The 26248-nt window shown below is 50.4% G+C and overlaps 1 protein-coding gene across 1 annotated transcript in view; it reads right to left on the reverse strand.

Moving 5' to 3' along the window:
* LOC128721644 (uncharacterized) overlaps window positions 1-26248 on the reverse strand; it is a 99160-nt gene that overhangs the window by 17621 nt on the left and 55291 nt on the right. The window contains exons 2-5 of the mRNA XM_053815417.1: window positions 8172-8417; window positions 6313-6545; window positions 4037-4083; window positions 3166-3287 (exon numbers count right to left, since the gene is read on the reverse strand). Of these exons, the coding sequence (XP_053671392.1) occupies window positions 3166-3287; window positions 4037-4083; window positions 6313-6545; window positions 8172-8417 (648 nt within the window). The remainder of the gene's footprint in view (window positions 1-3165; window positions 3288-4036; window positions 4084-6312; window positions 6546-8171; window positions 8418-26248) is intronic.

Consider the following 26248-nt stretch of genomic DNA (forward strand, 5'->3'; position numbering starts at 1 on the left):
ACCCACGCGCGTCTCCATTCATCCACCGAAGGATAATGGCGCTTGACGGTGCTGAGAGCAATTTAAGTTACGAACGGACGGTCGGTCGAATGGACGTCTCCGTCAACGGTTGTCATTCGTCGTCGAGCGGCCGAACAATGGGTCGCCGCCTTCATCCTGATAGTGATTGCGTCTAGAGATGCCACCATTGCGCCGGGTAACAATGGTGACAAATTATTCTCCACCCAGCCTGTTTGCTGGGTTCGTGATTTCAAAGGGCAAACGATGGCAAACCGGCGCACGGGAACGGTCGAACGGATTTACGATGCTTGAATGCGCCCTAAAATATTCACAACAAACGCCAGAAGGAGTGCCGAGTTTCGTGTGAAAAGAAAATCGCAGAAAAAGATGAGCGCACTTTTGTAAAGCCGTAACTCAACCCGCGTTGTGGCGGATTATTATGAAACTATTTACTACAAAACGCCTCGCTGTGCCATGCAAGTTCACCGAGCTGTAAGCTTTCCTGTTGCTGGTGGTGAATAATTAAAAATATGCTGAAATTATTACCACCCGCGGGTTCCGACAGACCCACGAGCACAAGCATCAAACGCGCTTCCTTCGCCGTAGGCATACGGTCAACGTATACAAACCCTGCTGTTGAGCTCCTATCATCGTCTGTGCCACCGTCTGCCGCTTTTTTAAGAGTTCCCTCGCGTCACATTAAACGGCAGTGAGCCGGCTCCTTGGGCGGGCGGGGCGTACTGTTGCATTGTCTTTCCGTTTGGCTTTCTCACACGACCCCGTGGTGCTTGGCGACCTCAAAACGACCGGCCGCAAATTTTGATGAAGCTCGCGAGAAGCCTTAAACCATCGTACGCGACCGGCGGTTGATGGAAGTGCCATCGTGCGCGGCTTTCCTTCCGTCTGGAAAACGGTGAAAGCGTTAGGCCTCTCGCTGAAGTATCGCCCGAGATGAAGCAGTACCGGTGTCACGGGTTGCCAAAAGGGTTGTGTGAGGTTTTTCCGACCTCTCTCTCCCAAGTTACGTTGTGGTTTAGGGCCCTCGGGGTAAGACGAGCGCACGAGCTCGTAATTATGATTGCTATCGTGGTGCACGAGTTCCGAAAATGCGTCTCCAAAAAATGTCCCAGCTCTTACCAGGATGGAAAAGGTGGCCCTAGGCAGGGCATGTCAAACACCCAAGGACACCGACGCGCGTGGCTGTGAGTTGTTATCTGCAAGGACCGGCAACAGGGGAGGCATAATTTTGAGATTTTTATTCACGACCACAATCTCATAACCGGCGCACCATAAATATGGAACGGAATGTTGATTTTTCGCATAAACCCCAACCCCGGAACGTATCCCGCGTGATCATGCGGGAGATAGAGCGATGCGATGCGAGGGTTCGGGATGCCAAAAAGGGGCGGACGCCCGCGTACGGTGCGATGGAGATCTTAATTAGGTTGAATTTTTCATTTCATGCCCAGCGTGCCGTGGCCCTCTCGAGGAACGACAGCGCTCTCGTCCTGCCGTCCGTTACTCAGGGCACGCGCAACAAAAGAAAGCGAATTTATGCACCCCATTTCGGGCCCGGTTCACCGCAAGGCTCCAAGGAAAAGCGAAAGGCGGTGGGAGTTTGGGATCACAGATTTTTATCACGGTGCGGGTTGCATGAAAACGTAATAAGCTGTAATACGTCGTGCGGCACAACGAAAGCTCGACGTCACACGGACACGGTGTTGGAGTTTAACCCCGACCTTGATGGCACTGACGTCTGGCTGTCGGGTGAGATGTGAAGCTAAACGCATACAGAAAGAGCATATCGAATGCGCACGAAGTTCACCCTAACCGGGTGAAAATGTGAAGCATGAAATTTCCCATACCATTCGACCGTGATCTTGAGCGACCCGTTTTAATTTACACCCTGTGCTTGAACAAGGAGTCTTTCCCCTACACGCAAAAAATCCACCGACACCGACTGCACGGGGAACGAACATGCAATTCCTCAAATAGGGAACGAAAAAAAAACACACGCGCTTCACGTCTGCTTTCCCTTTCGTACGGGAATCGTGAGACACTTCCGGTGAGATTCTTCCACCACCGAGTACAAAAACGCGAAAAGAAACGCAAAGCTACGAAGCTTCACCGAGGCACACCACACCCTCACACGCCGGTGCATACAAAGCGCAATTAAAACTGCAACAGTGCATCACCGGTCGGTCGTGAACACCGACACAAGCACACAAACGCAGGAGGAATTGTGAACCCCCGCCGTAATGTGACATGATACGTGCTGAAGTTGTTGCATTCTGTCTGGTCGCAACAAAGAGCCACCTTCGAGCCGCATACCAGCGAGAGGGTGGAAGATGCCAGGAAACCAACACAACAACCACTTGACGGGACGAGGGCTGATGCAAACCCTTGAGGATGGTAGGCTTTCGCTGGGACCTGCCCAACTCCCAGAGTGCATCGCTTGCTCAGCGTGCGATGGAGCGTCACGCAGAACGACGCGGTCACCCTTCGAGTGGCGTCGGGTGTTGGATGCCGTGGGCGACATGTCGATACACCCCACCAGAGGAGGAGGAGGAGGAGAAGGTGGGGGGGGGGGGCGACCGGTACCCACACATGGCCAACACGAGAGAAAGGTAAGGCGCATTTGCACTCGAGTGCCCCTTGCGTTTGCATCAGACGCCGGTTTGCGTCAGATCCGACCGGCTGGTGGTGGGTGGTTGGGTGGTGTGTGTCTCAAGGATATCATTGACAGTGTTCCGTCATTTTCCGCCCGAGTTTGGGACGCCCCCGTTTTCCCCACGGCGCTGAACCCCGGTGGGCATTGGAGCGATGAATAGATAGCAATTATAACTAATGCATCGTGTCCTTACGCGCGTGACGAGTGCGGCTTTTACTAGCAGACGCGAAAAATGAACGAGCCGCTGTGACTGTGCTTGAAATTGACTTCCAGTCACCTTCAACCCATTCCACGGTGGGTGGTGAGAACTGTGCACACACGCCCCGTCAGGGAGTTTCCTTTTCCAGAGCACCGAAAAGGGAGCAGAGGCCTTGATAACCTTGTCCCGCTTGCCGTTGATGAGTAAGACAAATAAAAATCGATAACATCGCTTGGTTGATATTGGCCTCGCGTTGTTGGGAACGGAAAGCGTACAAACATGCAGCAATACTCACCCTCGACTGTGTCGCGGTGCCGCCGGTGGTGTTTTGATTCGATCTATCACGCCTATTTACAGTCTTTAGTCCTCTCAAGAGCCTCGCCAGGGTCGTTCGCTTTTTGCTGGTCTCGCGGCCATCTAGGTTTGGGAAGGTTGAGAGGAATGCGAAAAAGAACGTTACAACACGCCAACGAAATGACCCCGTTGTAATGTCGATGCTGCTCTGTCTGCGATTTGTGCGCCGGATGGAGCCCGGACCGGACCATGACGTATGGTCGCGTACTCAACGTCAATAAAAATAAATTTTCGCAACAATCCCAAATTCGCCATTCCGCGACCCCGCGGCCGGCGTAATCCGGCGATTATGAGCCACTCATTCGCGGCCTTTTCACCCTCTTACACACGGACCCTCAACGATGGGGGACGCGACAGAGTGAGAGTGAGACAGCGAAAGAGGCTCGACCAGAAAAAAAAACCGTGGTGAACCGTGCGGAGGACGATATTTGGATAATTTATCTCAATTATTGTGGCGTTTTGTTGTGTGCCGCGGAAGCGATGATTTATTTGGCGTTAAATTAGACAAGCCCGCCAGGACGCCACGCACGTCGGCGCCGTTTCTCCAGGTTCGCGCTAATGGGGAATAAAGTGGCTAAGTGAATGAATGGCTCGCCCCGTCTGCGTTCCAGCGTGGGGGTGGTGTTCGGCTTCAACAAATCCGACCGGCCATTTTCGCGTCACTCCGAGAGGTGACAGGGGCATTTTTGTTGTTGTGCGCGCGTGTGTGTGTGTGTGCTTCTTCATCCAGCCCTTGGAGCCAGCCCTGTGTGTTTGCGCATTTGCTGATTGACCGAACGGTTGGCTCCTGGCGGTCGAGCACCGGCACTTACCCGTTGGTGGAAATTCGTAGAAGTACGCTGAGCGTGGGCTGAGGCAGCTGAAAGTAGAAGCGAAAGGGGGAGAGAGAGAGAGAAAAAAAGGTGAGTGATCAGTAAGCGGGCTTGAGCGATTGAGGTGCATGCTGACGAGGCATGTCTTGTTTGTTTTTTTTTATATTTATTCGTGGCCGATTTGTTGTGTGCGAGGTTGCAATTATAACCCGGCAGCCCGACGAGCTACTTAACGTCACGCGCGTGACATGGTTGAAGAATCCCGCTGAAGTGCGTAGTGCCTTGAATCTCCCTGGTACGGGTGCGTAAAGGTGACTAATAGTGATGGTTAGGCAGGCGATAATACGCCGTTACGAAAGCACGAAAAAGAAGAGAGTGCCTACTCGAAAGGATAGCGTCGCTTGTTAAACGAACAGCCGATATGGTACAAAGTTGTTATAAATTTTATGTTAAATGATTCAGCTATAAGTTTTTAGAAGCATGCATTTTTTTTTCGACACTCGCCGCTTTATGTAGGCCTTAATGGATTTGTGTTTGTGTCACATGTATTATTTCGTACCTGCATATTTATCGAACGTGTTTGCGAGCATGGCTCGAGTGCTGCCACCCATTCGTGGGTAAGTAAACTTCGCCAAAAACTCGCCACCCCAAAAAGCTGTGCTTCTGTTTCCACCACACGAACCATAATTCATTCAGCTTTTCCCCACCATCGCGAGCGCCCATTTCCTCGATTAGACCTGTCGTCACCTGCAATGCCATCGAATTCGAGCGCGAGCTTGCAGCATCGGTGCTGCGCATGCATAATTGAACTGCGCGAAAAAAAGACACACACACACACACGCACTCCGCAGCGAGGTGCACCGGAAAAACCTCGCGCACAATTCGGGAAACACATTTCCACAACCCCGGTGCGCGTTTCCTCATGGTACCGCTTCAACCCCACGAGCGCATACACCGGTGACACCTTGAATAAACGACCCTCATACAGCCCATTCGGGCATTCTGTTTTCCGCCATTTGCTAATGAAAAGATGGCTTCGAATTTCCATTGCGGGCTTCCCTTTTCTCGCATCGTGGTACCATCCGATGAGACCGCGGGATGAACCGTGAACGCGGGAAAGGCCGTGAAAATGCAATCGATGCGCGAACTTTCACCGGCAAGTAAACCACGCGGCACCTGAGCCACCCGGTTTGGTGGATGATTACGGGTGGCCTTCGGTGGGTGGTGAACCCTGGCCATGCCGTCGGCATATTGGGGATGTTTTATCTGGCTTCACCCCATCAGTGGCCTCGGGTGTGGTTGAATTTGCGAAATGGCAATAAAATAAGCCCAGCTGGTGGGCAAAGCGGAGAAGCATGGTTGTGATCCAAATGGGGGGGGGGGGATCCAAATTTATCGGATAGACCTTTTATGCGGCGCTTCGAACGGGGGGTGGCATTGTCAGGACGCAGGACGCAGAACGCCAACAAACAATCGAAGCGTTCCCGATAAAACATGCATCTATAATAATTCGAAATATGAATAATTTATTACAATATAATCGATACGGGCGAGCAGGGAAATTGCAGGTGCATACATTCGCCCGCGCATGTGTGTGTCTGTGTGGTGAACGGTGTGATAGTCTTTTGGCCTTTTTGGCGAGACAGTCAAGCGCCACGGTGGTGTGATCCCTCACACCCAACACCCGGTTGTTCTTTTGTCGTTTTCGGTGATAAATCAAGCGGGCATCGATTGAATCTATGAATAAACGCACCACCCAAAAAGCCCCCACGACTCCCCATGCAGGCACGTTCCCTTCGGATCAAACTGTTGCCACTTAGGAGTCAATTGATTGCAAACATGTCACCCGCGTCCGATGCCCATTTAAATCAATTCCGTCATTATGCAGCGGCTGCGCTTTTCAGCGGCCATTATGCACCTGCAGCCGTGGAAATGGGAAAGAGTTTCACTCCTCGCAAAATTCCACCCACCAATGCGCCAATGTGCCCGGAGTAGGTGAAGCAAAATAAATCCCAAAACTTATGTTTCGGCAGCGAAGTGAACCATTATGCAGTAGCGCGCGCGCCTTTTGTTAAATATGATTGAAATGAATATTCAAACGAAAAAGCCAAATGAATTGAAAAGCCTACTAAGCGCGAATGCGATGCCACTGCCGTGGGATAAAGTGCTCGAGCTTTCGAACCGGGCTTGTGACCGCGGCAAACAAACAACTGAAAAAGCAACCTCTTGCACAACAACCAAACGCCAGTTCTGGGAGTTGTTTTGATTCTGCTTACCTTTGCTGGGCAGCAGCAGCAGCGGCAGTACTGCTTGCAGGTACGTTGGCGGAATTTTGTGATTGTTGTGGCTGTGGCTGCTGTTGTGGCTGCTGCTGCTGCTGTTGTTGCTGCTGCTGTTGCTGCTGCGATTGCTGGGACTGGAGGGTCGTTCTGGCCACCCTGGGGGCGAACACGCCGTAGCCGAATCCGTAGATTTCGTCCTCCTCCTTATCGGACAAACAGCTGGAGGGCTGAAATACGCAGACGAGAGAGAAGATCGTGAAAGCATCGTGTAGAAGCGTTTCGACGGCGAAAACGAGAGCACAAATAAAAAAGAAAACCGAGGACGTTCAAAACAAACAAACACATTCGCCTCCCTGTGCTAGACGCATCCTGGAGCGCGCTTTTGCCCCGCGGGAAGGCTCACGAAGAGGCGTGGAATCAGAAACGGAAAGGAAAATCCAGGCCGGTGCGAAGGGACGTCGCAATTTAATTATAACAATTAAAGCTGCCGTGCTCTCTCGATTGCGATGCCCGCCCGAGAGCTTATAGCCGACCTACGGTGGGTAATCTTTTTAGCGTGAAGAACATCTTCTTTTGTGCGTTTGTGTTTCGTTTTGCGAGCCCCGCAGGAATTTGCCATTCCAACCTGCAACAGAGGCATCCTCGGAATGGTCGTTTTGCTTTCAATCGCAGGTCGCTTTCAGAGCGAACGAGCCTGCAAGATATCGACCACAGCTGGCGTTCGACGAAGTGCTTCGGTGTTCCCATGCTCGAAAGGACCACCGGTCACCTGGATGTGGCCCTTGCACACAAACCGATCCCGAAAGGACCTCACACCGAGCCATTTGCGCAAACATTTCGATGCGATAATTTACGCAATGAACATCGCCGCAGTCAAGTCGAAGGACGAACCCTCTTTGGCAGCTCGTTGATGTTGAGCCGTTCCGGCCACCGGCAGGAGCGAAAACAAACAGAAGAACGCAAGCAAACGCGGCTTCTCGCCGAAAACCAACAAATGCCGGACCGGTTGGTCGAGCGGAATCGATTTGGGTGGCGCGCACGGCAATTAGGGGTGCAATTTAGGGACAGGTTGCGTATCTGCACGTCCGCTGTGCTGACACTGACACGGACGGCCCACACCTGAAGGAAGACCTCGACCTCTAATTGTGACGATCTGTGTGTGTGGCAAATGGGGGTGCCTCGGTGACGTTTGGATTGGAAGAAAATGGATTTGGACATCGCTTGAGAGAATGCATTTCTCGGCGCGGACAACGGATGCGAAGGTCCAGTTGATTTTGGTGGGCCGTTAGTAAAGAAATGTTTCAATCAGAATCGTGAAAATGATTTTCACACACCTGGCCATTCTAAAAGGCAGCGTATAATCGAAAGAAAGGGTTTCTTATTATATGCCTTTTAACGTGAGAAAGATGCCATACAATTTATATTACAAAAATAAGATCATTGAATTGATCAGGGTAGTTTTTTGGATCGTTACAAAGTATTTGGAAGGACATAATATTTTATATTCACCCTCCAACGTGACGAACACGCTAAAAACAGTTACATTTACTCAAAACATTCATCAGAATAAGAGTATTTTTTGAATGTAAGTTGTAATCGTTTGAGTAGCAGCAGAAACTTTATTATAAAATGTTTGCTAAGTTTATAATAGGACACTGCACCTGTTTTATAAACTTCTACTTCCCAGGTAAACAGGTCACATCTTTTATATCTTTCGAATACCTTTACGATAAAATGAAGTTGCTTGCTAATTTTATGGAAAGGACATCGGTTTGATCCTCAGCAGCGAAATCAAAAACAAAACACACCGGCCATGCCGGAACCGAACCCGGACACTGCAACCCAATACTCACCGAGTACTTGCCGGGTACGTAGATCGGCTGGCTGTGACTGTTGGGCAGACCACCGTGGCAGGAGTTTCCCCGATGGCCCCGGATCAACCCACCACCGCCTCCACCACCGGACGAACTGTGAGGACTCCGCTCGGACCAGGCACGCTGGCGGGCCTCCTCCAACGCGGCAAGCACCTCACCGAACGGGGCCAGCAACATCTCGCAGTAGACGGACGCCAAACCCTCCAGATGGCCTCGTGCACCGTCCTGTGGAGAAACCGGGAAAGAAAAAAAAACCATGGCAATGAGCACACCATAGGAAGCAGGCCAATAAATGGAAGGCACACACCCGCGAAGAAGCCGCAAGCGAACGCAACCCTTCATCACCGGTGCGGCGACAGAACTCAATGAAATGAAGAGAACACAAACACACACACACATACACGAAATCCCATAAAGCAAATGCCGCCAAAACGTGTCTATTGTTTTTTTTTGTCCCTCGCTCGTCATGGAAGGATTTGTGCATTCGTGTCAAATGGTCCCCCACGCCGAGATGCACTGCCGGGATGCTGCTGCAGCTTGCAAATAAAGCTGCAGTCATGAAATTTGAGCACGACTGCAGAAAAGGTTTTTGATTTTGAATTTTTTTTTCTTCTTTTGCTAGCTTCGTTTGTGTCCTTTCCCTCTTTCGGAGTGCGCACTCGAGTTTGCCGTCTCGATCCTAAATTCCCCGCAGAGTTTCTTATGCTAATTTTTTGCACCACCACCATCAGGTCCCAGGGTCCTTCTTCCATAGCCAATGTGCGTGTGTACCTGTGTCTGTGTGTGTTGCGAGTGTGCCAGAGGGTTTATGCTGCCCTTCTTTGTTCGTTGCGTCGCCGCTCGACACGGGCCTGACAGTTGAATGCAATCAGCAGACCGGGACGAGCCGATCGTGCGGAAGGATCTGCCACATCCCACCGCCTTGCCCACAGCCCGGTACCGGCACGTTCGGTAAACCGGTTCGGATCCGGCACCGGTGGTACACAAGGACCTTTGATGCCATCGACGGCCACTCGAGCAGCGTGGCGGAGAAACGCAGCGACCTCAACAAAGCGACATCATTAATTAAGTACCCAATTAAGGCCGCGTGTGCCCCTCCCAAATGCCGCTCTCGCCGCATCGTTTCGTTCGCTTTCGTCCTTTGTGGCTGGAGAAAGAAAGTGAAAGGATTCGCTGGTGGGTTGGCTGCTCTAGCGCAGCAAAATGAAGCCCACGTGTCTCGAGTGACAGTTTCGGATCAACGGTGAAGCGGGTCTAGGTCAGTTGGGAGGTGTCCTGTGGGTGCGAGCGCTCCAAGGATCAGGTGCAGCAGAAGGTGAAAATAACCAGAAGGCGGCCGGCTAATGAAGTGTAACGAACCCGAGTGGTGAAACGCGCATGAGTGCATGAAATTCAATACCATTCGGCACGTAGCTGGGGAGGGTGAAGCCAAGAATCATTCCCAAAAAAAAAAAATAGGAGAGACAGAGAGCGCGAGCAAAAAACCCCGGCAAATGAGCCCAGACGAAGGCGCGTAGGTTCGTTTGCATGCCGCGTAATCACCGGGAAGGCTGAAAAATAGCGCTCTTTAGCGTTTGGCGTTGGCGTTCGGTACGGTGTCCGGTTAATGTCTCAATGCAAAACACTGCCCATTCGAAAGAGGACCCATGCCCGGGCATGTGCCTTCCGGTGAGGGAAAAAAAGCCCCCACGCGGTACGGCTAAACACGCAACTAACGTTTCAATTAACGCCTCCTTTCGAGCATGCGAGGGAAAACTCGTTGCGTCATTTGATTAATTACCGGTACGGTAAAAAGTGAACAAACGTCCGTTGCCGGGGGAGAGGCGAAAATGTTGAAACTGGCGCTTGTACGATTGCTCGGATTTAAAGAGGCGAGTATTCGGAGGAACCAAATTTTCCCGGAAATTTATTCAGACCGCTTCGTTAGCTGTTATAATTGAAATGATAAAATCACCATACACTCGGGAATTCGTACTAATCTCTAACCGGTACGTGGAATGAAACATGTCAGCTTTTCCACGTAACATTTTTAAAGGCTCGCATATTTCAGTTACCTTGCATGCATGTGTTCACTTCTCCACACGCAGCTGTTCTTCACGTATGGCTGAAACCGCATGGTAAGGATCCAAGTAGCCTTGAATTTCCCCAGCGCTGATGGAACAAAAAAGACAAAGCGCGACGTCTCACAAAACTGTGTACTCTCATTTCGCGCAAAATAATCTCCGGTTTTTCTGGTTATAAAACCAAAAGGACGACAAATAGTATGACCTACCATCCCATCCCGTTCGCTCCCATAAAACAACCTATCCACCTTTCAAACGAAGGTGACGATCTTAAGCAAACAAACGAAGGTTTTCGCGCGTGTTTGCTGTAAAACACGCACGTTAGGTTGGTTTTCACACTGATAGGATTAACATGACTGCCACAAGGAGGCCACAGGGTGAGAAAACGAAATAGAAAGGAAGCGAATAAAAGGCCACCTCAGCTATGCGTTCCGGGGCTCATTGCGGGAGGACTCATTTTCACGCCACGGTAGAAATGCACCAGTTAATGCGTAATAAAAACGAGTTTTATGAAGCCGCACAGAAACGCAACCAAAGCACCCACTAGTAAGTACCCTCTTACCGGGCGCGTTAATGGACTCGAACTGGGGTGGTTTGTGCTCGTGAAATGCTACATTCCTACATAATTTTTTTTTCCAATCCCGTTCCTATTATTACCCGCCATAATAGCGCGTCAAATCGTTCGCCTGTTCGCGTATTATGCGCGCTACTTTATCGCGATAAGCGTTTGGCTCGCGTTTCTCGAGCACGGGAAATGATTTCATTGAAAGCGCCATAAATCATAAGGCAATTTAACGGGCAACGCGCGCGCACACACAAACCGGATTATGTTGCCGGTGAAATGCGATTTGCAAAAAAGAAAAAGGGCTGGAGTCGTGTTCGATTACAGCAAGCGATTCTGATGGGCACTCTCGATCCTTGAATGAGGCTCTATCGAGCCAATGAAGGGCAGGAAAGCACAGAAACAAAATAAAAACACACCTGAAGAGCCATCCGCCGGTGCCGTATGACGGCAAAAGCTCGTTGGCAATAAATTAAATACACTCGTATGGAAACCATCTCGTTCTCGATCAGCAGAGCTACCGGAATGGGCCGCCATAATCTTCCCTTCGGAATGAAATTATGTCACCAGCCGGCACGACCACGATTCCTATCCCTATTTCACGCTCGCAGGCATCCAAATACACACGAGACGTCCTGCTTTACGAATTCGGAAGGCTGGTCGGGAATGAAAAAAAAAACACACACAAACGTACTCCGAGAATGGTGCCCAATCCCTTAAGCTCCTGTGCCCGGTAAGTAAAATCAATATCGCAAACCACAAACGCGTGCGTTCGCTATCTTGTGCCTACAGGCAAGTTTGGAATGGTTTTTACGCTGTTGCGCATATTCGGTGAATTTCCCGCCAAAGTCCTTCCGAAGAGAGCGCAAAAAAAAAAAACAAAAAACATCCAAACACCTCGCCTCGCGCCATTCGCAGCGGCAATTGAAGAGCTTTTATTAACTCTCAGACGGCGCAACACACTACTATGGTCTGCCACACACACCTACACACATCGGCGTTGGTGGCGTCTACAACTGACATCCTTCCACACCACCCGAGGGCCGTTGAATAATTCAGCCCTTGGTCCAAAATGTCGGCGGCAATCCACGGCTGCCGTGAGAGGCTTTCGTGGGCCGCTGGCATCCCAGACCGAGGGTTCGTTTTATTTTTCCTGTCCGTTTCGGTTTCGTTTTGATTCGCTCTAAAAACATGCACACACCTACACGCCCGCACGGAAGGAAGGTACTTCCCTCGACGAGGTGGGAGCGCCCCTGAGCGAGGACGAGCGGGAAAATGTCAAATCGAAAAACGTGCCCGGCATTTCGTGGTTTAGGCGAACGTTAGGCCCGGAAAGGCACGCTCGTCGGTCTAATGGGAGCCTCAACCGGTGGAGCAAAAGGACACCGGGCGCCTGAAGGGAAAATTGAGCGATATTGCTCCGGGCGGCGTGGGGGCGTTTCCGGCGGGTGGGGTGTGACACTAATTTGCATACGGTACGGATTTCAATTTCCCCCGAAAACCGGCTCGCTCGCTGCGAAATGCCGCCGAGAAAAGCGGCAACGTGGAAATCTACCAGAGAAAGGGACATTTGCGCCAAACCAGATGAAAGGATGGTTCGATATTCGTAGATTACTTAGTTTTCGCTTCGTTATGTTTTCGTCCTGCCGAATGCTAGCGGGCCAGAAACGGAGACTCCTCCGTGCTACCGGTTCCATTAGTCACGGTTGCATTGATGGCTTGAAACAACTGACTTGCCGCTGGTTTTCGCCCCATCCGACGGGAAGACATACAAGAACGGGCGTGAATGGTGGCTGACAAAACAAAACGCTAACAAAGTTACGGACGAAGGTACGCGGAAAGACCGTAACGTGATTGCAACCGGTGAAGGAGAAAAAATTACGGCTACGTCTAAATGGTTTTTTTTTTCTTCCCGATTCTATTGCCTCCTGAGAGTTCAGGATGCACGGGAGTTTGCATTCGGCGGAAGTGGATTAAAACAACGAACCCAATCCCGAGTTTCCGGTTCGATTTACACCGGCAGAATGTGATTTCGTTTTATGTCGCAAGTAAAATTATTTTGAGAAGCGATCGTGGTGCCATTATTGAGCAGGCACGTCACAAAAGCTGCAGTTGAATTGGTTTCCTTTTGAATGGCAAATTGGAAGCAGTTTAAGTATGTCTGTAAAGCCACCAGGATTGAACCAAGAAGAAGTGTTAGAAGAATACCAGAGCATTAGTATGTAATTGAGGCAATATGAAGCATCGAGTATTTATTAAAAAGTTTCTTGAAAAGAGTATTTCTCTAATAAAATTGCTTCAGTATTAAATGCGCAAAAGAATCAAGTCTATTATCACATTTGAACCGATGTAAAATGAATGATAAATATTACGCCCGTATACCTTTAAATAGAGATGGGCTAAAAACCTCAAATCAATTACCGGAAAAACTGCTTCCCATTTCCACAAAAGAGCGAAAGGCAGAAGCTCGTGTTTCATTCGTTTGCTAACTTATTTCGTATCGAAAACTCACCACCATTGCACCATTGGTCATGTCGTGGACGCTTGTTTGACGAAGGAAAAATGGGCAAATCCAAACCTACCGGATAATTGAGTGACCGAGCCACGGAAAACCAGGGGTTAATTACCAAAGCACAAAGCCCGTCATCGTCCACCGGCGGATTGGACATCCGAAGTAAACGTATTGTAACAGGACAAACGCCGTTCCGTCGCCAGGGCACAAAAACGATCGCACCCGGCAGGATGCACTCCTTTCCCTGTAGTCGAACCCGTAATCTGGTTCTGACACGGTTAAAACCCGACCACAAGAGACGATCGATGAGGTTTCCCCAAAACTGCATCGTTCAGGCCCCGTTTGATCCACGACCCAACCGTGGACCAGCGAAGGAATATTAAACGAATCAAAAAGCCAGCTCTACTACCAGCAAAGCCGACCTAAAAGGACAACCGGATCCTGTCACCGAGCCGCTACTTAGCCGCGTTTGTTTTACATCCATCCCGGGTTTCCGGGGATGGTCCAGCGAAAATCCAACAGCATAAGATGATGAAGCCAGCTTTTAACATCATGCACGCGAACGTGGCAAACAAACACGCTCGAAGCGCAAGGATCGTCCCGTTCGAAGGACACTGTGCCAATGGTGGATGTTTGTCGGTACACACCCACACACTCATAGGCATCACTCATCGGTCGCGAATTCCGAAACCCAGCGCAATGGACGCACACGCCCGGTCGCACATCCATTTCCTGCCAATTTATTATGCATAACGTGGCGTTCGCTCGCAGATTGCCCGAGAGCTCTCCGGCGGCTTCTTGGGCGTACGGAGAACTCTGCGAGGGCTCTGGATCCGGTGATGGTTTGTGCATGATTTTTACATGATTCTTTGCAACACGCTCTCCCAGCTCCCTCACCGACCATCGCCTAGCCTGCCCGTGTCCTTTCGAACCGCTCGTTCACGTTTTTGACAAACGAGCAACCGGGCGATCGGTAGCGACCGGGCCTGGTGCCGCGCTTCTCATGAATTGATGATGAGCTTTGATTTTGCCCGAGAGTTTACAGTTTTCCCGACCCTTCCTCATCGTTCGTGGCATCCCCCCAAACGAGTCCCCTTCACGTCCGGTGCGTTACGCTGAAAGGAAAACGCCGCGCCGCGCGCCATCACTCGTGCGTGCATCAGAAACTTTGCCGCCTTCGGATCCCTGGTGTGGTGTGAACCGGTGCGAAATAATTTTCCCTCCCACTCTACCTGTATCACCCATCTCCGGTTCCGTCCATCCCACCGGTGGTTCGTCTTGCGACGCATGGTCGAATAATTCACCGAAGCGCCCGCCCGTTGGTTTGGTGCGCTGTAAATGAATCATAACCGCGAAACCGAAGGAACGCGCGCAAACACGCCTAGCCGCGCGCCGGTCGGAATATTAACGCACAGTCCATGGCGTGGTCCCTGGGGAAGGGTGGGCTGGGTAAAGCTGATTGAATAATTAATTTACCGACGAAATGATAAATGCACACGAAGTGCGGGAATTTGGGCATTCGAGAGAACGCTCGCGCTCGCTCGCGTATGTTTGCCGCCTTCGGGGGCTGCCACCGTATGCTCACCGGAAGTGGGACCCATCTGATCCGGCCGTTGGTGGTTTGAGTGCGGGAAAACAATCGGCAGGCTCGCTGGTGGACGGACGGCAACACAGCCAGCCGGATCCGATTTAATCCGGCGATTGTGCTGAGCCCGGTCGGTCGAGGCTTTTCCGCTAAAACCACCCCGACGGACGGAGCGCGGTGGAAAAGGCAATTACAATAAATTCAATTTCTCCGCACGACGGTTAAGGCTTTGCCGCAGTGAGCTTAGCTTTCAGGGCGAAGTGGGAGAAATATAGGCGAACAAAAAAAATAACTATACATTCTCCGCTCCTTTCTCTTAACGGACAGCAACGTGTCATCCGGAACGAATTGTAAAAGAACGAACCCGCCACTCGATCGCTCGGTAATCCGACTAATTCTGTTTCAATAAATTTTACAACCTAACCCTTTTGCCCTACACCGCGTCTCGCGTGTGAGCCTTACCCTGCGGCTTACCGGACTTACCAGTGGGTGTATATGGTGAGCCTCGAAACAGCACTTGAACAGCGCGACCTCCATCGGCGAGATGGGGAGAGAAAGAGAGCCTTTTCCGGAAGCCGCTGGATTACGCTGGCTTAAGCGGATGTTCGATTTTTGCCCTTTTCAGTGGCCCTGTGGGCTGCGAAAGAGTTAAGCACTGGCCGCGTTCTACCAGGTTGGACAGTGCTCCAAGGCTTAAGAACCGTTGAGCAGCAGCTGGAAGGCTTTTACTCGTCGTCCTTTTTCCCGGTTCCACGATTCCGATTCGATGGAGGGGGGAGAATTCGAAATCGAATTCGTTCCATTTGCCACACCGACCGGCACATTCCGCCTGTCACTCGCGCCTAACGAAACGGATGGGTTAATTATACACCGTGGGCGTCTCCCGTGTTCGGTGGCGCTGTTCAACGCGACAGGCCTCACCAGGTCCCGTCGGCTGTCGGGAGGAAAAATCAAACCCGACAGCGCGATGGCGCACCGAAAGCACTCAACGGCCACCCAGCACGCGTCTACGGCTTCTTCCGACCTACGCACACCCTTCTTCCGACCTGGCACGAAACCATTCGTGGGCCGGTGAATTGTTTTCCAACTCAACGCCACGTCAGCGGGCGAAACGGATCGGCCTGTCATGCGGATTGCCTAACTTTCAGGCGACGAGCCTGACAACTCGCGTCGCGTCCGCCATCGACGGAAAGGAGCCCAGGGCGAAGGCACGATGGAACACAGCAGCATTGGGATAAATTTATTCAAATTATGGTTTTGTTATGTAAATAAAATTGTTTTATTTCCCATTTCCCACGCGATGCCTACGGTTCGTGATTGGACGGTGTGGAGGGTTGGTCATTAGGCTACCCCCGTCCCGATGGCAAGGATTGCCGCTCCTGAAACACCCCTTTCATTGCCATTTTACGGCCGACTCGGTTCGTTTTGTAGCTCAGGCCGTCGGACTGAGCCGGACTGCTCCTAGTAGTACCTAATTTTTATGTGCTTTTAATTTGTACCGATGTGGCTTGCGCCTTTCGGCGAGCACACGGATCGGTACGCTTCGTCGTGTTTGCGCAATAGTTTTGCTCCGGGTAGGGGCAATGGATAGAACTTTTCCCGTTCACGATATCAACAAACCCCTTCCCCGGGTCGGTGGCTCGGAGGATGAGCTCCAAACGGGGTGGAGCGAAAGTTCGTCTGCACTGCGACCTCCTGTTGCGATTGGCGAAGGATACGTTATCATACGCATGGATGCACAAAACCACATCAGGAACGGCCCGACAGGCGCTGGAACGCATCCGGCTATGGTGCAGAAAGCAAAAGAACCCCACCACACACTAGGCATACATGCACGCAAACACACACACACACACTCGCACAGTAAAACTACGAAAAACCCAGCACAACCGAGGGAGCCACAGGACGGCCCGGCGGGAAGCAGATTGTTGCTGGAAAATTAATAGCCCTCTGCATTCCCTTTATGAGCTGCCGCTATTGCTACTACTACTGCTGCTGCTGCTGGCTTTAGCGAGTACGGATTTCCGGAAAATGTCCGATTTGTTTTCCGGTTCGCCTCGCTACTGGTGCCGTCGCTTATTCGGTTGGGCGGAGCGTTCAGTTACTCCCTTTCGTTTTTTTTTTCGTGCTGCTACCCCGCTGGTCCGTCTATCTGCAGAATGTGGTAGCGTTGTGTTATCTTTATATATTTTTTTAGTCTCCATTTAACTTTCTCCGTTGCCTCATGAAGCATTTAGTTTATGGGCAGACCCCCGGGAGCGGTACCGGTAGGATCGAAATTAAGAGACACCCTGCCGAATGCGAGAGTATATTAACGTCACTTTGCTCTTCCGTAAGTTAGTCGTATGAGCCTAGGTTGCATTTACATTGGTTTATGTTTTAGCTCACCGAGAACTAATTTTGCCCACCGTTGACAGCAGGTAACATTGTTGTTTTATATCAGTGCCTTTTCTTCCAAATTTATCCTTGTCCACCCAAATTTGAATAAATAATATTGTTAAGTTCTTTGCATCTGCTAATATTTGTTCTTTTGACGTGATGATCATCATCATGATGTTAACAATCTCTATAATAAGACATCTCGTTTTATCGAAGATTAACCTTCTTTATTGGCGAATTTATCGAAATCGAGCCAATTGCTGGCTTCCTATCCAGATTTGTAACTGAATATGTTTCTTACAGGAATTACATTCTTGCATCGTCAAAAGAAGCCGCCCCATCACAATGACAGCACGATTTGCTATTGCTATCATGAAAATGGACTACAATATGGACTCTTCGCACGGCATATGGTGTATCCTCGTGGGGGAGCTGGAGGCAACAAAAACACTAAGTGCTCCACAACCCCCTGCAACAAGCCAGTTCAGCTCAGCTCGACAAGGAAAAACCCATGAGCTCCACCGTCTAATTAAAGTGTCCCTCGGGTGGCATTGCCCTGCGGAAGACTCCGACAAAAAATGGAACGAATCGTTAAGCCCGGACACGTTTGTCAACCGAAAATCATGATAAAATTTCTTCCTCCTCCTGCGGAACACGTAATTGATACCTTTTGAAGAGTTTAACTTTTCACTCACCAGGTCCCGAACCGAGCAACAATCCTCTTTCTGATTGTGTTTTGCTCCCCCAAGACTACTTATGTCTCGGTTCGCTCGATGGTGCAGGCACGGAAAAAGGCTCCATAAATTGTGTTAAATTAGTTTTGAATGAATTTATGGCGCTTTGTCACGGCATCGTGGCATTTACAGGACGAAAGCATCGTGCCGAACAGCGCACGATCAGCTGTTTGCCTTTTTTTCTCTCCCCGTTGTTGTTTATTTTTGTAATGCACAGCGCGCGTGTTGTGCACCTTTCAATTTCTTCTGACATTAATGTAATGTTCAAGCGGTTCCTAAACGAATCATGGCAAAACGAAACGCACTCGTCGCTCGTTGCACACAAGACGTTGTAGCGAAAACGGGCAGAAGGCTCCGTGTTTACTTTAGAGAAAGTAAAGGGAACAACGATTGTGTGGAAAGGGCACAATAACATCGCGAATAATTCATTCTATTTAACTGCAGTTATGCTAAATGCATCAGCGCTGCTTCCTTACTATCACCAAAAAAGCAATAAACACAAAACGGTTATGTTCATTTGCATTTTATACGCGAACGATAGGGGATCTTCGGCAAGGAAAAAGGACGACCCCATGCGCATCCAGCCGGAACCGGCGCGATGATTTAAACTCTCCTGCGCCCATTCATCACGCCCAATACGCGGGCCATATTTTAGCACCTTGCAAACATGCATATGAAAGTTCTCGCGTTTATCTTGCCACCCTTTCCGACAAAGACATAATATTCGGGCGGTGAAAAACAGAAACGGAAAACTATTTGCCAAAAACATGTGTCGCTTCTCCACGCCGACTACCGGCGCATGCAATTGTTAGGCATACCGGAGCAATATCATTATCACCTCCACTTCCGGTGCAGCACCGGAGGCACTATCCATCCTGGCCATCGTTCGCCGGCACAGGTTAAACCGTGCCAAAAGGACGAAACGAACTCGGGGCCAAACTCGTGCCTCGGTTGATGCGGTTTTCTTCCGTGCGGCAAATGCAGCAGAAAATGGGCGAAGACCGTACCGGAGAATGGCCGCTGTAGCGAAAGCGAATCGAGCCCTCAACCCGGGGCTCACCGGGGGCCAGCTGCTGGCATTTTATCGGTATTTTCGCTTCTTTTCCCGCACCGGGCCCGGAGCAGGAAACAATTATTAAACAAACGTACGAACGTACCGGCGAACGGCCTTTCGGGCGAATGGCTTGGGGAAATTCAATATTCATAACGTGTACCATCCGTGGCTCGTGCAGAAGAGCCCAGCAAGACCGGAGGGGTATAAAGAAATACGGAATTTTTCCAAACAGAACCTCCCCAGATCCTGTGCATCTTTCGATGGTTCGTCGTACCGAAGAGGTACTGCCGACGATCTGGCAGTGTTTCCAAAAGGCGGTTGTGGATTTCGTCCTAGCTTCAGCTAGCAGGACAGCATTTCCAACAAATGACAGTCCCGAGTGTCCTTTTCCGTGCAGCCAGTGTGCCGCTTTTGAGCCAGGCAAGGTTCCACCTCCGCACGAGGGACACGTGACGTGGGCAAACGAAACAGAAAATTTCTCAATTGATCGTATGATTTATGAACTTCGAGGCCTACGTGCCTTCGGTCCTGGGGACTGGAACTGCTGCGAAAAGATCCTTGTGGAGCAGAAAAGAGAAAAGAAACCCGGACAGAGCAAGCCGTTGAAGAAGCTCGTTGTGTCAAGCTTAATATAAATGCCTTTATAATTCAATCACACACATTTGCAGTTCTCGTTTCAGGCGCACCACGGCCGAGATCCTTTTCAATCCTAATCCTCAGAAGGCATGGTCGGAGCCATACATCTATTAGGCAATGCTGAATGCATTTATGTCAAAGCAATTTCCACAGAGATTTGAGGCTCTTGCATAAGCGTACCATGTCAGGTATGTAAAGTTGTCTTTTCTCTACAGTTTCTAGGGCACCATGTATTTAACTATGTTGCTTGCTTTAGGGATTAGAGAAAACGGAATCACAAAAATTCTCAAGCAAATCTATGATACAATTTTTTTACAAATTCAAATCATCGTATCATATTAATAGTTGAGGTTTATTCAACTGTTGAAAATGAGCATTTTCCATCAAAAGTGCAATGAAATAAAATTATTTTGCATAATATTGTGTCACAAATGTCACAAACGAATCGAAATTTAAATGTCAAACTCTCCGCACCGTTTAAACAAATTGGTTCTCAAAGATAATTCAACCCCCGTTGCATTTCGCAACTCTAACAACTATGTTCAACGCGATCAACCTCGTGCAGGCTTTCCTCGCAAGATACACGCTAGGAGGACGCGTGTTGCCACGTCAGAAGCTCCATGGCGATGGCTTTGCGACGAGACCACCAACCAGGCGCGCAATTTAAACAAATTTCCTGCAAAATTAATTGAAAACAAACACCCGTTTGAGCGGCGAGCAATTTCGCGAGCGAACCGCATATAAAAGCACCTGCTGCTGTTGCTGCTATTGCTGCGTGTGAATCACGCAATCTCCCCGCATAGGGGGGTGAACTTTCCGTTTTCGAACCAACTGACACTAGAAAAACAAACCGTTGTCAAACCGAGCGTGCAAAAAAAAGGACAGGAATGAAAAAAAAATGCTCACAGTGGAAATCCGAGCAGCCGGAACGCGTCAGCCAGCCTGCCGGCCTGTCAGAGAGGAAATGAGATCCCGGTGCCGTATGGTATCCTCGTCGAGAGGCGGAGTTGTTTCTGGTTGAAATTGATTTGTTTTTAATTACTGTCAGCACCGGGGCGGAGTTCGGCAGCGCTTCGAAACGAAACATGAAACCCTGTGACACGCGTATCCGCAGGGTTACGGCCGAGCGCGTGGACCACCACCTGCGTGGACGTGAACGATAACGCACCGTTGCGTTACCGGGTGTTGTGGCACGCGTCGCTTTACATTTGTGACACGGAAATGCTCTCGTGCACGGGTGCACTCGCCCGGGGGAGGGAAAATACCACGACACGGAAAAGTGCACTACTCCACCGGTGCACCGATGCACTGCTGCACATGTCGACTTGCCAACCGGTTTTAGGTTTCCGCTCGGTTGCTGGCGAGTTTCCGTCAGACCAGGATGTCTTTTGTAGATGTCGTGTGCCGTGAAATCCGAAACGCCGCTTTAGGAGATGGCACGACACCAAGATGGCGGACCGGTGACCGCTAATCCGATACGCTGCATCCAAAGCCCACCTGATGGTTGCACTTCGGTGAGCGGACGCAGATTGCATTACCTGTTGCACCAATAATGCACCGCGAGAATCCAGACCATCCCGAAAGCCACGTGCCACCAAATGGGCGCCTGTCAACCGGAGATATGGCCACCCAAGCGAATCCAAAATGGCACGATGACGTTTGCCACCTGACAGCCGCTGACTGTACGGTTGACGAAGCAAAGATGCGATCTGATACGCCGAAAGGAATGTCCATCTGTAAATGAGACCTCATCTGAACAACCCCACCGTCAGTTGGGCGTTATTCTCAGCGTGTTAGGCTTATCGAAGGATTCAACGGTAAAAAAAACAACCAGACAACCTGCGAGGGGATTCCATCGGTAGCGAACCATCGGGGCCCACATCGTCAACACGTTGTGGTAGATGCTAAAACAAAACGACCACATCCTGGTCACTCGCGTAGCAGCCCCGGGTGGGGGGGGGGGTCGTTGGTTCCGGTGAGCGATTTGTGGACATTTAATCTGCCACGTTTCCGAACCCATTTCCACCAGAAAACCACACGCCCCCTTTCGCTTCGAAACGTACCAAAACGTCCCCGATGGCCGGTTTTGGGGGATCGGTTTCTGTTAGGTCCTGCGGTTTTTGCCCACTGCCGACCCTCGGATGGATCGGTGCTGTTTGCATTCTATTTCCACCGTGCGAGGTTCACTATCGCACCTCGGGGAAGCACCCGCCAGGTCGGGATCCACTCCATAAAGAGCACAATAATGGGACCCATCCACCCACACACACCCACAGGTTCGATAGGACGATTCCAAAATACAGCACAAAAAAAAGCTGGAAAACCTGGCCTAGTGGCCACCTTTAGATGGACCTTCGGTGGGTCCACATGCAGAACAATACCGGGCAGGTTGCTGCTGTCGGTTAGCACATTTGGGCGATTGAAATGTTCGCCCCAGCCGTGCCCAAATCGGTACTTACACGGGGGCACGTCACGATGGGTTTGATCCCGTGCACTAGCTTCACATCCCCCGGGGGGACAATTTCTCACACGGCACGGTCGGCTGTGGGTCCAGTCAGGCTGGCACAAACGGCTCTCTGGCAGTATAATTTGATTTTATCGGCACTGTCACCGGTGCGCCGAGCCAGGGCCGTAACCTGCGGATTGATAGCTATCATGCAAATAGCTCCGATTGAGACACCGACCCATGCACCCGAGGTCGCTGGCTGTGAGGAGGCTCGCAACGCTGTAGTTGCGCGATTGTTATCGCAAGTTTTCACCACAAGCTGGGTAGATTACATTTTGCTGAGTGTGATCGAACGAGTGCTTGGCTCACGAAATGTGGAGCTTTAACAAAGTGGTGCATCTCTGGGGTTGCTTCGAAAAGGTGTTCAAAAAAAACTGCTCCCGTAGTGATTCTGCGTAGTGTCACATTTGGCCAATCTAATGTCTCCAAAATAGTGTCTAAAAGCCTGTGCCTATAGAAATATTGATCTTTCAAACAGGCACGGTCTACTTGGATTTTGTTAAGAGCTTTAACTTTATGGTGAAAGAGTAACGACCACCATTATGGTAACGTGAATAAAGCAGTTGTTTCTGCAAAAACCTTAAGATCAATACAACAAGCTAAATATATTGAAGCCACTCACCAAAAGAATGGTGGCAATCATCGAGCAGGCCGGTCCTTTTAAAACACTCAAGTCAAGCGCAACCAAACGTACAAAATCGCGCCATTCAACCAGAAGCACCCACGCACGATACGTTGACGTTGAGGACCCCAAAAAAACGAACGCCTTTATGCGGTTTATTTTCGCCAACAATTAACAGGTATCGAGCCAATGGGCCGGAAAAATAAATAATCCCTCGATGAGCGACGTGCAGCACCCATCCCTCGTGCTGGCAAATGGCCGATTTCAGCCCAACTTGGCCACCAACCAGCTGTTCCACATTCGGGCGTGCCCTTTAACGAGATGATTCACCTTCTAGACGCGCCGTCATGTCACATTTCATTTCGTGCCAGCCTTCGAGGCACATTCAATTGACGGCCCAGACACCCGGCAAGGGGTTCCGCGCGCGCGACGGAATGTCCCGAGGGAGAAGGGCTTTCTCCCGTCACCGCGAGCCCGCTTGTCGCCGTTGTCGCCCGCATCTTTTGGCCCGGGACGACGCCCGAACGCCACCGATAAAGGACATTAAATCGACATAATAATGTCAATAAAATGTCTAATAAATATCCAAACGACAGCGCCCGATGCCAGCGGCACCCAGGGACCTTCCCGAGATGTTGGACCGAGCCCATAGGGCCACGCCGGAGTTTTTCCCGGGCGGCACGATGGAAACAACACATCCGGGCGGTTCCGGGCCAAACACGCGGAAGGAAGCTGTAGATAAACAAGGCTCCATTATTTCGGGTTTGGTTTGGCCGGGCTGCTTTCTGCTGCTAGTGGGTGTGTTTGTGTGTGAGGTTGGTTTATTTTTTTTCTTGCTTCCTCTCCGTCACTGTCTCGAGGTCTCGTGCAATGAATTCCCCACGACATGCGCCGGCCAAACAGCGAGTCAAACCCGTGGTCCCGTGGCTGAAGGCCTTCCTTCGCCCGAGGCGGACCGTTTTCTGCCCAATCAGTTCCGGAATAGCAGCTCTCGAGCGAGGAAACGGAACAGAATGCTGGCAAGAAGCAAGTCTCAGCAATCACAAATCATTGTCAAGAAACGAAACCCACACAACCGGATGTCGGCGTTGTCGCTGTGAGACGATCCTCGCCCCATCGTCGTTTGGTCGTCAAAAAGCGATCCTATTGCTGCTTCGGCCTGCTCGCGGCCAGGATGGACGAGTTTTGTGTGGTTGTTCAGCAAAAAAAGTAAGGCAACACCTTACGGCGGTGAGTTTGAGAAACCACGACCAGCACTGCGGACGTGCAACGAAAAGACGTTGTCGATAAACTTGAAAACATCTCGACAAGCGGTCCGTTTGAGTGTGTTTTTTTTTTCGTCCATGACATGGCGAAGGTAACAAACGGTAGCGAGGATTTAATGGTTGTTTTGACATTGGAATTTGAACTGTCAAAGGCAAGACACATTTTTGCAAGCACCATACACCGGATGTGCGGAACATGTGACACAAATTAACAGAAGCTCCAAAGCCTGCTGCGAATAATCAAACTAAAATAGCTTTAAATTTCAAGTTACAGCAATCGACAAACAATCGACGATGTAAAACGATGATCATCAGTTGATTGTTCCGTCAGCCATACTGATGTATCACGCTCACGTCCCAAAGGACGTGACCTTTTTTCTATCGTTTAGAGCGCAAGAGAGATGGAAAAAAAATCATGACATCGGTGACTGGCGTGACTGATTTATGGGTTGAACATGGTCGGGAAAATACAATTTTCATTCAGATGGTAACACGAATATTGAATAGTCGAGACATTCGGCATGGTTGGGCGAGAGATTTGGAAACAAAACTGTACCAAGTTCGCCATTTCGTGGCGGGAATATACGATAACTAGCCGAAAGGAAAATCAGCTGATGTTGATGGGCAAACCTTGTCGCTTACGTTAGTGGGACATTTCGCGCAGCGATGAATTTTTTCCGGAGAACAAAAAAACAACAAAAACAGTACATTCAATAGCTCACCAACCACCCTATCGCGACCATAAGAAACAGCCGAACTGCCGAATCGTACATAAAACGGGATGCATTCGATAGACGACGTGCCCTACGCGATTACGGCCCGTAATAATACCCTTCGCAGGAGCGTAACTGGCACCTTGCACGTCGCCCTTCCGGCGACCGGAAATGATTGCTGCGGCCACGACCAGCCGGTGCAACCGCTCGTGTCGACATCAAACGATTTACGATCGAGCAGCAGCAGAAGTCAGCACAAACACGACGGTGGGAAGATAAATAGAACAATCCCCGCCATGTCGCTCACCGCAGCGAAAATCTCTCCCCAAGCGAAAAGGGATGGAAACGGGCTCGATGAAAGCCTGCGCTCTTGCATTAATCTCCCGAGCACTGGAAGTTAAGTCGAGAGTTCAAACAGAACCAAGCGAAGAATGAACGGAAAAACGCATCGAATCCCACACCAAAGCGGGATGAAATGGGAAAACGCGCACCCACACACACACACACACTCATTCAAACAGGAACATCAATCGCGAAGCAACCGGGTTCGACCGACTTAGCGGAAGATAGCCTCTTAAAGGAAATGGGAGGAAAATAAGAAGCAAAACACACAAAAAAGAGAAAGCAATACATCGCCGCACCGTAATGGCAACCAATCCGATCAATGGCCGTCGATAAGGTCTTATCGTTTACCTGTCAAAGCCGGGTTCTGCCTTGGGTTCAACCGGTGCAGGCAATGGACTGTGCAAAAATTGATTTATCCGCCCCGAATCGCGGCCACCCTTGGCCCTTCGTCGTGGAAAATCGAGCTGGAAATCGAGCACCGGATAGGCTGAACGTCCTTCCCTATTCGTCCACGACACGTTGACGTTGATCATTATCGGTAAAAACGGCTTGGTGGAAGTGCTGCGGAGTGATTTACTTCGATTTCTTTCCTGCGAGCCGCATTAGACGGTGCTTGTGAGTGTGCTTTATCTTAGTGCAATCGTTTCGCCAACCATTCCCGCTGATCATGCCGCCATATTTCCACCACACACACACACAGCCACACGAGGGACGTCCTGATTTATGAGCGCCGGTGCGCTTCAACAGGTTCCCGACATACCCGCCGCCATTATGCGGCGATTCGTGGATTGTCTTTTCTCGCATCAATTCTCCCATCATTCTCGATGGCGTTCCCGAGCTGTGGGTCATACGTCGGCTACCGGCTTGCAGCATCATCCCGCGGCAAGAGCAACAACAAAAATAAACGCACAAGCAGGACTAAAGAGCAGGCGAAAACGACCCTCCCCTGCGACCAAACGCCCAAGACCGCCGTCTTCCGTCATAAGCCGGGAGGATCCGAAACGAACGCCCTAATAAGGGCCCCAACGGTGGCCAGCGGACGGACAGTGAAGATTATCTGACAGGCCGGGCCAATTGTTT

Source organism: Anopheles nili, chromosome 2 (assembly GCF_943737925.1).
Source record: "Anopheles nili chromosome 2, idAnoNiliSN_F5_01, whole genome shotgun sequence".
NCBI classification, from domain to species: Eukaryota; Metazoa; Arthropoda; class Insecta; order Diptera; family Culicidae; genus Anopheles; species Anopheles nili.